Source organism: Gekko japonicus, unplaced genomic scaffold (assembly GCF_001447785.1).
Source record: "Gekko japonicus isolate JY-2015 unplaced genomic scaffold, Gekko_japonicus_V1.1 scaffold877, whole genome shotgun sequence".
NCBI lineage: Eukaryota > Metazoa > Chordata > Lepidosauria > Squamata > Gekkonidae > Gekko > Gekko japonicus.
Genome location: NW_015174299.1, coordinates 75,496 through 88,128, shown reverse-complemented (window position 1 = coordinate 88,128; position 12,633 = coordinate 75,496). Strand labels below are relative to the sequence as shown.

The window sequence follows — 12,633 nt, the reverse complement described above, 5'->3', positions numbered from 1 at the left end:
GGAAGGGGGACAGAAGTCAATGCACTGGGTCTTCCCTGTGACCTCTCCAAGTCCTGCACAAGTCTTCAAAAGTGTGACCCCCTCATTATACCCCTCCTTAGACCATTTGTCTGAAGCAGAAGCACACAGGCCAAAGCCCCAATGGCAAGATAACAAAATCACTCGAATATGCAGTCGTAGAAACCATGCGTTCTTTTAAGATGCACTGTGCTTAGACAGCCATCTGTTATCCCCTATCTGCAACACAAAATCCCATGAGGCAGGATACTGCAACTTGTATTTGTATTTAACCTGACCAACAAGGCCAAGTGGAAAGAGCCTTGGTGAATAGGGAGGACAGCATTGCATCCCTCCCCCCACATCTTTTATCTGCAGAGTTTTCATCCAGAGCCCTCCTAAGCCAGTTCAAGAGCCATACCAAGATGTCCAGGGGCTGTGTCATCCCTCTGGGTCTTAGCTTCTTCTGTCCTCCTCTAGAAGGGCCTGATGCTCATTTCTGGCATTCAGTGAACTGAGCAGAGGTTCTTACCTATACAGGTGGGGGGGTCAGGTTGCCAGAAAAATCTGTTCTCAATCTGCACACAGCTGATCTTGGCATCCCCTTGCAGAGCATATCCGGGGTCACACTGGAAGACGATGGAGTCACCTGCTTCTTTGCTGTCTCCGCTACGGCTCCCGTTCTGTGGAACTCCAGGGTCATTGCAGGAGGTGGCAGTGGACACTAGAGAAGCAGCCAGACAAAAGAAAAGTTAACAACATGGCCAGGATGTGCTACATCTTATAACAGATATAATGATATAATTATATACACCTGTTGGTGTCTGTTTAAGAGGAGAGATGTTTAGGAAGTGATACTTGCAATTCAGCAACAGCAAACTTTCCACTCTTGGAAATGGTGGGAAAAGCTATCCAGGTTCCTTACTAAATCAAGTTAAGGTATGTTATTTTCTAAGTATGCTATGGCTTAAATTGTAACAAGTTATTTGAAGCAAAATGTAACTAGTGTTTCTGCTTACAATGTTTTATGTAGAAATGCTGCAGAGGTCTGTTGACTCCCTTCATTGTGATTATATAGAACTGGGAAAACAAGATTTATTTCTTGATAAAGTGTCTTCCTGAAACAGGGTTAAAGATCACTAGCTGGCAAACCTGTTGGAAGATATTATTCATTTTCCAGCTTCTACTCAACGTGGTTCAAGTCATTCTTTCAAGATTTATTGGAGCAAAACCTAAGGAACCTAAGGAACTTAACATCCCGGAAAATCTACAGCAACTAATGAACTTAACAATACTTACAGAATACAAGAGATAGTAGACCACAGGAGCAACACCCATATTAGTAGTGGAACTATTAGTAAGAACTTATTTTCTCTCTAAGGAAATTTGCACGAACTGAATATACTATACTTTATTGCATTGCTTATTTCTGAGTGAATATAGTACAATATAAGAGTTGGCTTGAGTTGTACTGTAGGTACTGTACCACTAGGATATGTTGTTATCATTTATTGCATAAACAGATACTAAAAGTTTATATAAATGCAGGCTGGAGTGATTTGTTACACAGGTCCCTGCCACATGGCAGGAAAAAAAACGGGCAAAGTGTAGCTTTTAAAAGCCGCACCAAAATAGAGACGCCGCGGCGCTGTTGCTCCCCGGCACGATCAGATGCCGGGGAAGAAGCGATAGTCGGGAGGGGGAGGCTGCCGAACTGCGCATGTCTGAGCATGCGCAGTTCGGCCAGGAGCCGGAGATGCGCCGGCGGAAGGACGCGCCGGTGATCCCACGGCCGGCCTTGATGCGCCCTTTCCCGAAGAACCACCTAGGTAGATGGTTTATTTTTGATGCGGGGTTTTGGGTGGAAGGGCCGGATCGGGAACGGGTGCACCACGCTTCCCAGGTGCTGCTGTGGGATCGTGCCCGTTTGCTGCGCCCCCGATCCGTCCCTCTCCTGGCCCAAAACCTCTCGTGTGACCGGGGCCACAGTCATTTTTCTTGTGGTTTTCATATTCTACTGTGTACCATCTTGTTGGTTGTACTTAATAAGACTAGCATCTGCTAATCTTACATGGCATTTTGTTACAATCCTATATCAAACATATGCTGTAAAATAAACTCAGCCGTTAGTAGATTTCTCTTCTGGTGAGGGACGGAGAGGAATTTTGCCTCTAGCTTTCTGAGGCAGTGGCTGGGCCTGACCTCTCCATGAAAGAAACACAGGAACCTCGGGAAATCTCCCATGGTGTTAAGTAGATCGTTCTTGTACATTTCAGCGCCGAGGTCTTTTAAAAAAGGAGGGATAAAATCCCTCTTAATGGGGGGAAGAGGAGAGACAATTAGGAACACATAAACCTGAAATGCAGGAATCCAGTTGTTGTTTTTAAGGGGGGAGGGTAAAATTTCCAAAGGTTATTTTCAGAAAATAGGGCCCCTGCTCCCCCAGCATGAGGAGCTGTGGTGGCTCAAGTGGTTAAGACGCTGAACTGCAGGCTGTGGAAGGTCAGTAGTTCAGCAGTTTGAGACCCGAGTTGCCGCATGACAGAGTGAGCTCCCATCTCTAGTTCCAGCTCCTGCCAACCTAGCAGTTCGAAAGCAAGAAATTCCAAGTAGATAAATAGGTACCACTTTGGTGGGAAGGTAACAGCGTTCCGTGCGCCTTGGTGTTTAGTCATGCCGGCCACATGACCACGGAAACGTCTTCGGACAGCGCTGGCTCTTCGGCTTTGAAACGGAGATGAGCACCGCAACCCTAGAGTCGGACTCGACTGGCTTTCGAGCAAGGGAACCTTTACCTTTACCTATCCCCCAGCTCATCAGGGTTCCCTCAATGGGAAGATCAACAACCTCCATGAAAGACAGTTTGCCTGCTAACATTGATAAATCTCTGAATCAGGGCCAGTTCCAGGTTTTGAGGAGGCCCCAGGCAGAAAGTTCCCAGGCTCCCCTCCAGGCACTCATGCTCTCTTCCCCTCCCACCGAGCTGCATGCCTCCCACCTGCTTGAGCGTCCTTCCCTTGTCTGCTCACAAGCATTCCCACTGCCCATGCTCACAGCAACCGGGCAGACCTTTTCCCCAGTGGCACAGGGAAGTGTGTGCAGCAGGGAATATGGGTGATGGAGCACTAGTAAGTGAGTGGGCAGGGGTGCTGGCAGCAGTGGGCCCTACCAGACACACTGGGCCCTGGCAGCTGCCCCCTCAGGGCATGCTGAAGATGGCCCTGCTCTGAATGTTCAGAGTTAATAATACAATGCTCAAATGTGCAGGGGCGGTGTTCTAGAAGCACTTTGCACTCCCATTATCTTCTCTTTTTTTTGTAGTGCTGCCAAGTTAACAGTATTTTTTAAAGTCTTACCTGAAAACTGAATGGCAAAGCCCTGTTTGCTGGTGAAAAAGTCGGTGCTGAACTGGAGGACCACAGAGTTGAATGTGCTGCGGACATCACTGGGCAAGACGGAGCCGCTCGCTTCCTTTAGGAGGATCCCTTTCTCCACTGGCCCATCCCAGATCCTCAAAACATCATGGAATTCCTCTGTGTGGAAAACCATGAAATGGAACCTGTACGGTGGGAGAAGAGATATAGTGAGGGTATATCTGAACGCCAAGCTTTTATCCGTTTTGTAAGCATTCCCATTGCCATAGCTTCTGCCAGAGAATCCTGAAAGTTGTAGTTTCATACACCTCTAGTGCATGCCCAGGTTTGAATCTTTACTATGCCACAGAAGCTTGATAGGTGTCCTTGGGCCAGCCACACACATTCAGCCTAACCTACCTCACAGGGTTGCTGTGAGGATAAAGTGGAGGATGACAGAGCAATGTATGCTGCTTTTGGTTTCAACTGGGAGTGGGAGAAGGCAGGGTATAGATGAGGTAAATAAATGAATAAAGTATTGTTCCTAAGATTTCCTGGCAAAAAGGAATGGCTGCTAAAAGAGTGTGTCTAATATATTTATTTAGAAAATATATATATACTCTGCTTCTTCAAAAACCTGCTCCAGGGAGCTCACAAAGTTAAAAAACACACACCATAAAATCATAAAACAATGTAAGAATTATCAGTCATGACACGAGTCTTAAAAACAGCACAAAACAACAGCCTAAACTGATATTCATGAAGTAGTCTTCAGGTTAGAAGCAGTCCATAAAAAGGGCTAAGAAAGATAGAACCTCTCCAGTAAAAGCTTGGGGTCTAGATGAGAGAAAGGGTGACCCCATGTGAGCCTGAAGGGAGGAGAGCTTTCCCAAGGTGAGGTGCCACCACTTAAAAAGCCCTGTCTCCGGTTGCCATACAGCATACTTCTGTAGGCAGGGGCACAGACAGCAGGGCACAGAAAAAGAATCTTTAATGGCAGGCTGAACAGTATGGGAGATTCACACCACAGAACTGTTGCTTTTCTTTTTTCACTTAATGACTGAAACTGTGCTTTATAGTTACGGAAAGTATTTGCTGTGAAAAAGACTGAATAACTGCCATGGGGCACACAAACTCAATTGTAAAAGACCCCTCTGGATCAAGCGATAAATAAATATAGGGCGGGGGCTACCAAGAGGAAAGCAGTAGCCTTTTTAAAAAGGCCTTTGAGCACTTGAGGTGGAATTGAGTTACTCTCCTCCTTTCTTTCTCCCTTGTTAGGTGGTGGCAGCCGTGTGAAGCTTTTAATATTCTAATTCCCTCTCCAAGATAATGGGTACCATAGCAATGCATTATATATGTCAGACAACTGCATGGTTATTAATTGACTGCTTTTTCAGGAAGCCCAATACGTTTGCATTAGTGTAAAAATTTGTACTGGAGGTGTAATAAAAGATGGATTAAACTGGGGAGGGGGGGTGACAGGAGCCATTGTCTGTACTACGGAACAGGGGGAGGGTGCTTGAAGGTTTCCTTTGAAATAGGATTCGTAGTGGTGACTGGCACATTGCTATGGACTCTGAAAGTTGGTTTTCCCTGGGTGTGGGTATTTCAGATCTTGGGGTGGCTGTTGATTTTGCTGGAATGCACACTGCAAAAAACCTCAGTGAGAAAAAAACACGGATTTCTAGGAGAACAAACTATGATCATCTTCAACTTTATTATCAGATCCATTCATTCTCCCTTTATTGCACCATCCTCTCAACCCACCAGACTTGCTTTTTGTTTGAGCGAGAACAGAGACCTATTCTTACATTGCAGATACTAAATCCCACCCTTGCAATTAAAATTGAATAATCTAGAATAGCTACCACCCACTGGTTCTGTGCATACAATTGTTCATGCAGATTCAAATCCTAGGTCCACAAAAAAGTATGAATGAGGGACAGAGGAAGAACTTCCAATGCTCCAGAGCTCCTTCTGAAGCGGGCTTGCCAGCATCAGGAGAAAGAAACCTGCCAATAGAAAGAAGCAGGGCTACAAACAGCATTGCATGCGGCACCACATCACTTCCAGTAAAAACAGTTTCCGGTGATTCCTAGAGTTACCTTACGTCACTTCTGGGTTTTTACCAGAAGTAATGTAGTGCCACAGCTGGCATTGCGGGGGGCCCCATGTCTCCACCCACAATACTCCCACTGGTTAACAGGCACTGCCTGCCAGCCCTAGCTCAGAAGCCAGGAAACCTTCCAGGAGAACAGTCCGTGACTCAGGCTGGAGCCTCTACCTATTACATACTGAACACTTTGGGTTTGAAGAAATGTGGATGTCAGGTGCAGTAGGGTTGAGAAATTACTGGGGATTTGGGGGCTGAGCCTAGGGAAGGCAGGGTTTGGGAAGGGGGGAACCTCAATAGGGATGTGATGTCATGGAGCCCACCCTCAAAAGCAACCATTTTATCCAGGGGAAAAGATCTCTGTAGCTTGGAGATTAATTGTAACTCTGGAAGGTCTCCCGGCCATACCTGGAGGTTGGCAAGTCCATGCAATATGCGGGGCAAGGGTTGCCAGGTTTCAACAAGGTTCTTTTTACTTCCAGTTGCATAGGATGTGGTACAAAAATTTTCTCTCAGAGGAGGGGAAAGGAAGTTGCTCCTTCTCATGATGGGACCCTGAATGCTACCCACTCGTGGCCTAGTTTCCTGCTACAGGGTCAGGCTCACCCAACCAGGATCAGGCCTAAGGATGGACTGACCTCTGGTGCCCCAGCTGAGCTTCTTGGGGACCTCTGGATATGAAGTTTTGCCTTTCACCCTTGGTTCCTGTGCTGCTACACTGTGGGGGGATGAGAGATCATTAATAGGATCTTGCCAGGTAGCCTTGCCTTAGGGACTTAACACATTTCACTAAAGTAAAATTTCAGGTCAATTTGGAGGATTCAACTCAGCTAAAACATTGGTGGGGGTTTTGTAAGCAGCTACCAATCTCAATAAATTAAGGGAGGTAAGGAAGTGTGCCTCACAAGAGAGGTGAAAAAGAAAGAAGGCCTTTTCCTACCTGGAAACAAGGATCCATACGACCCAGGATTCTGATCTTTTCTGAATAGATAGCACTGAAGCCATGGACTCTCCTATTGTCTATACAGGTATGTACTTATTTATTTAAAACATTTATATGCCCACCTTTTTCCTGAGCCTCTCAGAACCCCTCATACACAATATTCAGGAAGAAAGATTTTTTAAAAATTAAAACTACTTTGGTTGCGGTCACATGTGCGAGATAACACGGGGGGAAGTGAGGCTATTTGCTCCATAGAAATTTGACCCACAGTTGCGTGATCACACAGTCCCTGGGAGCTGTGGGGGCAGCCCGCCACTCTATGATCAGACGCAACTGCGGGTGAATCAGGGGTTTTTTTTGCTGCGTGTTTCCGGTGCACTTCAACGGGGGATCGATGATTCGCGTCTCCGCACTGAGTGCTCCCTATGCAGTGTGCGATGATGCGTATACTGAAATGGGGGAAAAAACAACAGCATGGAGTTGGGATGGCCTGATCAGACCATCCCGACGCCATGAGAGCACGCTGGCGCGATCGCACAGGGGAAAGTCCATTCCTGGCCCGTAGCAAACCTGTTTGCTACTGGACTTTCCCTAGTGTTTTTTACTCCGCTTCTGCCGCGGAGCAAAATGGGTTGCCGACGGGTGCGGGATGCTTCCCAGATGTTTACGTCTGATTGTACCCTTAAAATCCACTCAGCATTTGCGCCTTTGGCGCGGCTAATTCTGCGTGTGATCCTGGAGGTTTTTTGCCTTCCTCTGGGCATACAGCAGGGGTCACTGGGGGAGTGTATGTGTGGGGTAGCTGTGAACTTCCTGCATTATGAAGGGGGCTGGACTAGATGACCCTTGGGGGTTCCTTCCAGCCCAATGTTTCTGTAAGAACTGAATTGCTTGCTGTGATCAATCCTCACCCCCATTATTATGTTGTTGGAGAGCTGGGTGCCTGATGTTACCTGATGATGGAAGGTCAGCTCTGAGACTGCCAAGGCCCTTGCTCGCCACTGATGGCCCCAGTCTATGCTCCTACCATGGTCACTGTTGCACAGGGGGCCCTGCTGCTGAGTCAAGCAGGGCAGACTGTTGCCCTGGCAACTGGCCAGTGAGGCCTGAGAAGAGGATTGGAGGGAAGGGCTGGCCTGGTTGACAGGGATGCTGAGTGATGGCCTGGAAGGCCCTCCTCTGGGCCCCAGAATTAAGACTCTTGTTGGTTCTGCCATGAACGTAGGGCTGATTTCTTCCACACTCGATACATTTGGGGAATGATGGTCAATATAACCTCTGGAGCAATAAATAGATAACTCTTTGCATCCAGAGTTACTCCTTTTGAACTACATGGTAAAGGTACCTACAAGAGTGCTGAGTAGGGTAACAGCAACTACATCAGTATTTGTGTGACACTAGACACTAGAATACTCAAGACTCTCCCAGAAAAATAGGACTTGTTAATTAAGTCTTGGGTGATTTATACAATGAAGGAATTTTCTATGGTCTACATAGCAGCTTTATCTAAGAATATTCCATCTGTGCTCTTGGATTAATTTGTTTTCATCTATTGTATGTTATATGTAATCATGATATTAAATAGTTCGTCATTTGTATAAACATTCAAATAATAAAAATACCACTGAAAGGGACACCTAATGTGTGTGTGTGTGTCCACTGCACATACATGGTGGCATAAAAGAGACAAATTAATTGGGAACACCAGCACAGAATGCTGGCAAAGCAAACAGGCTCACATCTGGAAACAAAAAAAGCATATGTGTACATCCCAAATTTGGGGGGTGGGGGGTGGCAGCAGCTGCAGCACATGCTCATTTCCTGATTTCCAGCCTTGGAGTCCCATGCAATTACCCTATCGTGCATCCAGCTTCTGCCTCAATTGTCCAAACGCAGTTGAGGTTGTGATCGTATGGCGTTGGGTAGCCTGGAGACAAGATCCGTCCTGAAGACTCGCCTTTGATAGTGCCCCCACATTCAGCTGGAAGAAACAACAGAAACATTAAGCTTGTGGGTTTGCATGGGTCTAAACACCCAACATTTCCTCTGCTTCTCCCACACTGGGGGCAGGGCAAAAGAATTCGCTTGGACTTTCTAACATTGGGGTTCTTTAAAATAATTTACAATTCTTCAGAATCTAGATTAAATGCCTCTAGTAGCCAAACAACATAGTATGACAAAGCAGGGGTGAAAGTAAGCTCGTGGGCACTCCATGAAATTGCTGAGCGGTCGGGTTAGAATGGATAAAAGGAAGTACTTCTTCACCCAAAGAGTGATTAACACTTGGAATTCACTGCCACAGGAAGTGGTGGCGGCTACAAGCATGGACGGCTTCAAAAGGGAATTAGATAAGCATATGGAGCAGAGGTCCATCAGTGGCTATTAGCCACAAGGTATAGATAGGGACTCTGGGGCAAGTGATGCTCTGTCATCTTGGTGCTTGGGGGGGGGGGTCAACAGTGGGAGGGCTTCTAATGTCCTGGCCCCACTGGTGAACCTCCTGATGGCACTGGTATTTCTGGCCACTGTGTGATACAGAGTATTGGACTGGATGGGCCCTTGGCCTGATCCAACATTGGCATCTCTTATGTTCTTATGTTTAAGCTGGAACAGAGTACTGGGAAGAAAATGATTGAAGTCTACTGCTTTGAGCCCTTCATCTGAGAAAACAATATCAGTAATGTGCTGCCCCCAGCCAGCGTTTAACTGTAGTTAAGTAGAACTGCCATATAGTAAGAAATATAAGTTACTGTCACCTCTGGAAAACAGGGAGAAAGGATAAGTGAATAGAACTGTACAGGTCTAACGGATGTATGAATGTTACCTATGTTGAATGTAGTATTTTCCTTAGGTTCTTGGCACTCGATACATAAAGCTGTTTCTCTAACCCCCACCTTAGCAGCAGGCTCAAGGGACATGGAGTTACAATGAGTATACAAAGACGTGGGGACATTATTATAAAGATGGACATGCAGAGCAGCATTCTGAATGGCTGCCTTGTAATAAGGATATATTTTCCCATTCTCCCTGGTAAAGCTGTCCAAAATCTGAACCAGAAGGTTTTCTAGCAGCACTGCTCAACATTTTTTTAATGTCCTAGTCCAGAGGTAAACAACTCGGAAGGTTTCACACAATATTGGGACCCATAGCCTGATTTTGTTCAGCCCCCACAACCCATTCCAGTTGTAGCTCTTGGCTGCCAATTCAGCAGAGAATACAGGGAAGGTCTCGTTTTCCTGCTCTGACCAGCTTCATTTGAAGCAGAAATGTCTTGGCTACCCTTACATCTGTGGTCTTCAGCCTTTCCCTGAGACCCATTTCTGTTGCTACTGAGGGCAGGGCTGGCCCCTCCCAGCAGGCAAGAGATCAATGAGTTTCCCAAATAAAACTGGAAACCAAGGGGAATGTAGTCACTCTAGTACTTGGATGGGGGACCACCAAGAAAGTTCAAGATTGCTATGCGGAGGCAGGTAACAGCAAACCACCTCTGTATGTTTCTTGCCTTGAAAACCCCAAGAGGTTGCCATATGTTGGCTGTGACTTTCCACCACTAATATTTCTATCTTGATGGTCTTTCCCACTCTCAGTAGCCAAACCCTGCTCTGAACCTTGAAGCTTTCTCTAATTGGTGGTAGCCTTGAAACCCCCAGGAGGTTGCCATAAGTTGGCTGTGACTTTCCACCACTAATATTTCTATCTTGATGGTCTTTCCCACTCTCAGTAGCCAAACCCTGCTCTGAACCTTGAAGCTTTCTCTAATTGGTGGTAGCCATACCAAGTGGGTATGGACACTGGAACCCCATGTTTTTTGTTTGTTCTTGAGCCACAACGCAGCAGAAAGATTGCTGGAGCACCACCAACTTAAGCAGTTACTCACACCTAATCCTATAAAAATACTTTTGAACGTGCTGTGTGAGAATGCCAAAGGGAAATAGAACCTGAACATGTGGGGGGCAAGGAACTGCACCTAAAATACCTTCATCCTCTTTTGAGCCCACCCCCCAAAAATCGCTCTGTGTGTGTGCACACAGGTTGAGAAAGCTGTTGCAAAAAGCATTCCCTCTTTCTGGCTCAGCCATAATGAAAATCATTTTTAAAAAAGAAGGGAAAATGCCCACCTTCTATTGTTAACCCTGTGAAGTTGTGCACTGAGCAGGTTACTAATCTCCCCCCCCCCGTCTACACACACACACAAACACACAGAGTATCGAGCCAGTTTGGTGTAGTGGTTAAGTGTGCAGACTCTAATCTGGGAGAACCGGGTTTGATTCCCCACTCCTCCACCTGCACCTGGCTGGATGACCTTGGGTAAACTGTAGTTCTGATAAAAGCTGTTCTTGAAAAAGAGCAGTTTCTGTCAAGAGCTCTCTCAGCCCCACCTATCTCACAGGGTGTCTGTTGTGGGGAGGGGAAGGGAAAGGAGTTTGTAAGCCGCTCTGAGACACCTTTGGGTAGTGAAGGGTGGGGTATAAATCCAATCTCTTCTTCTCTTCATCGAAATAAAACCTTTACAATGTTGAATTACAATAAATACTGATTGAAAATGTATAGTAATGTAGAGGTCGCTAGAGGTGCCCAAATGATTTATTGATTATTGCCTGCTTTAAAGGAAATCTTTGGAATAAAATGCTCTGGATCTCTCCTGGAGAAATTAACACCCGGCTTTAGAGTCCTGAAAGTACTGTAACCATTACTTATTTTTAATTGGCATGTTTTCACCACTTGGTTTAACGAGAGAAAAAGGAGTATGTTGTGATGTTCTGCCAACTTTAAAAACTTGTCTGAAAGTTCTGGATTTATAGCTATGTGAAGCCTTTTAAAATACAGGTGTCCTGCTTGTTTGTACCAAGTCAGGTCAGGATGACCAGAGTCAGGCTAAGGTGGAAAGTTTGAAGCAGCTCTGTTGCTCTGTGTGAAAGCGATTCTTGATGTTTAAATGAAAGGTATATATGTACTGTAGATGTTATACTTTGAGAAGTATACAACAAAGCTTTGCTTATTAGAAGGCTTGCAGTCACTGCCATGCAAACATAGCCAATTGCTCCAGGGAAATGTTTAAGCCTAATAAAGATAATATAATTGTTTGGTTTCCAAGAGCATATGCTTAAGGCAAAGTTAATGTATGAGATATGTATTAAAAAGGTAAATATTTTCTATGTGCTATAAAAGGATATATATTTAAAGGTAATTGAAAAAGCTTTGCTATAGAAAGTTCAGTTCTGTTAAGAGACTGTTTACTGGGAAAGAGAAACCATTATGCCTTGTGTGATGGACTCTGGCCAGCATGAGATGTGAACTGGTCAATTAGAGAAACTAAGTTGAAAACGTTTCCAAGAAGACAAAAACAAAGGTGATTTACACTATACTGTGTTTTTAAGTTTAAAGGGAGTATGGCAGATGATGTCATTAAAACAATTAGGAGATACAGGGTGAAGCCTTAAATTATGACTTTTGGCTCCAATTACAAAAACTAATTATACGCACAAAATTCGTATGGTGAAACAGTGTCTCCTTTTGGGTTAAAATGGAATTACACTTTTTGATGAAATATTCAGTTTAAATGTGCTAAATATTCTTTAAAATAATTGTATAAAATATTCCAGAGGACCAAAATGAAATCTAAAAAGGGAGTTGAAGATGTCTATGAGAGTTTAATGATACACGCTATTTTAAAATATGTAAAGAAGTCATATAAAAGGTTTAATGTTTTAGAATGATATTGTAAAGATATATTTTCTTGTTTTGTATACTTGTTAGTTAAAATGAGTTTAGAAAATGCTTTAAGAAATGCTTATATGCAAGATGCAAGTATAAATGTCTGTATAAAATCAAATGTGATGAACTGAACCGACAGAGTTTATGACTTCAACCTGAGAAGTTCAGCCAAAGAACAGAAGTCTGGGAAAGGAATAAACAAAGCAATAAATTAGGACTAATGACCTGCACCTGTGTTGTAGGAGTAAGAAACTCTGCCAGCTACCATTTTGTGAGCCAAAGATGGGATTGATGGCTGACTGATCAAAAGGAACTGAACTGAGCATGCCTAAGTGATGTCAGTGATGATGTAAAATAAGGAGGAGCAAGAAGAGTATATAAGTCTGTGCTTTGTATCCACTTGTTGAACTTCCCAGGCTGAATTAAGCTGTAGGGGAGTTCCTTTATTCGAATAAATACTTTTTATTACCCTTTACTGCCTGGAAGATTGTCTTCACTGTGTGGTTTAT

General features: G+C 44.7%; 1 protein-coding gene across 1 annotated transcript in view; it reads right to left on the bottom strand.

Moving 5' to 3' along the window:
- The window catches only part of CSMD2 (CUB and Sushi multiple domains 2), a 268,238-nt gene that overhangs the window by 236,357 nt on the left and 19,248 nt on the right, over positions 1 to 12,633 (bottom strand). Inside the window, exons 7-9 of the mRNA XM_015424095.1 lie at positions 8,264 to 8,390; positions 3,354 to 3,556; positions 530 to 721 (exon numbers count right to left, since the gene is read on the bottom strand). Of these exons, the coding sequence (XP_015279581.1) occupies positions 530 to 721; positions 3,354 to 3,556; positions 8,264 to 8,390 (522 nt within the window). The remainder of the gene's footprint in view (positions 1 to 529; positions 722 to 3,353; positions 3,557 to 8,263; positions 8,391 to 12,633) is intronic.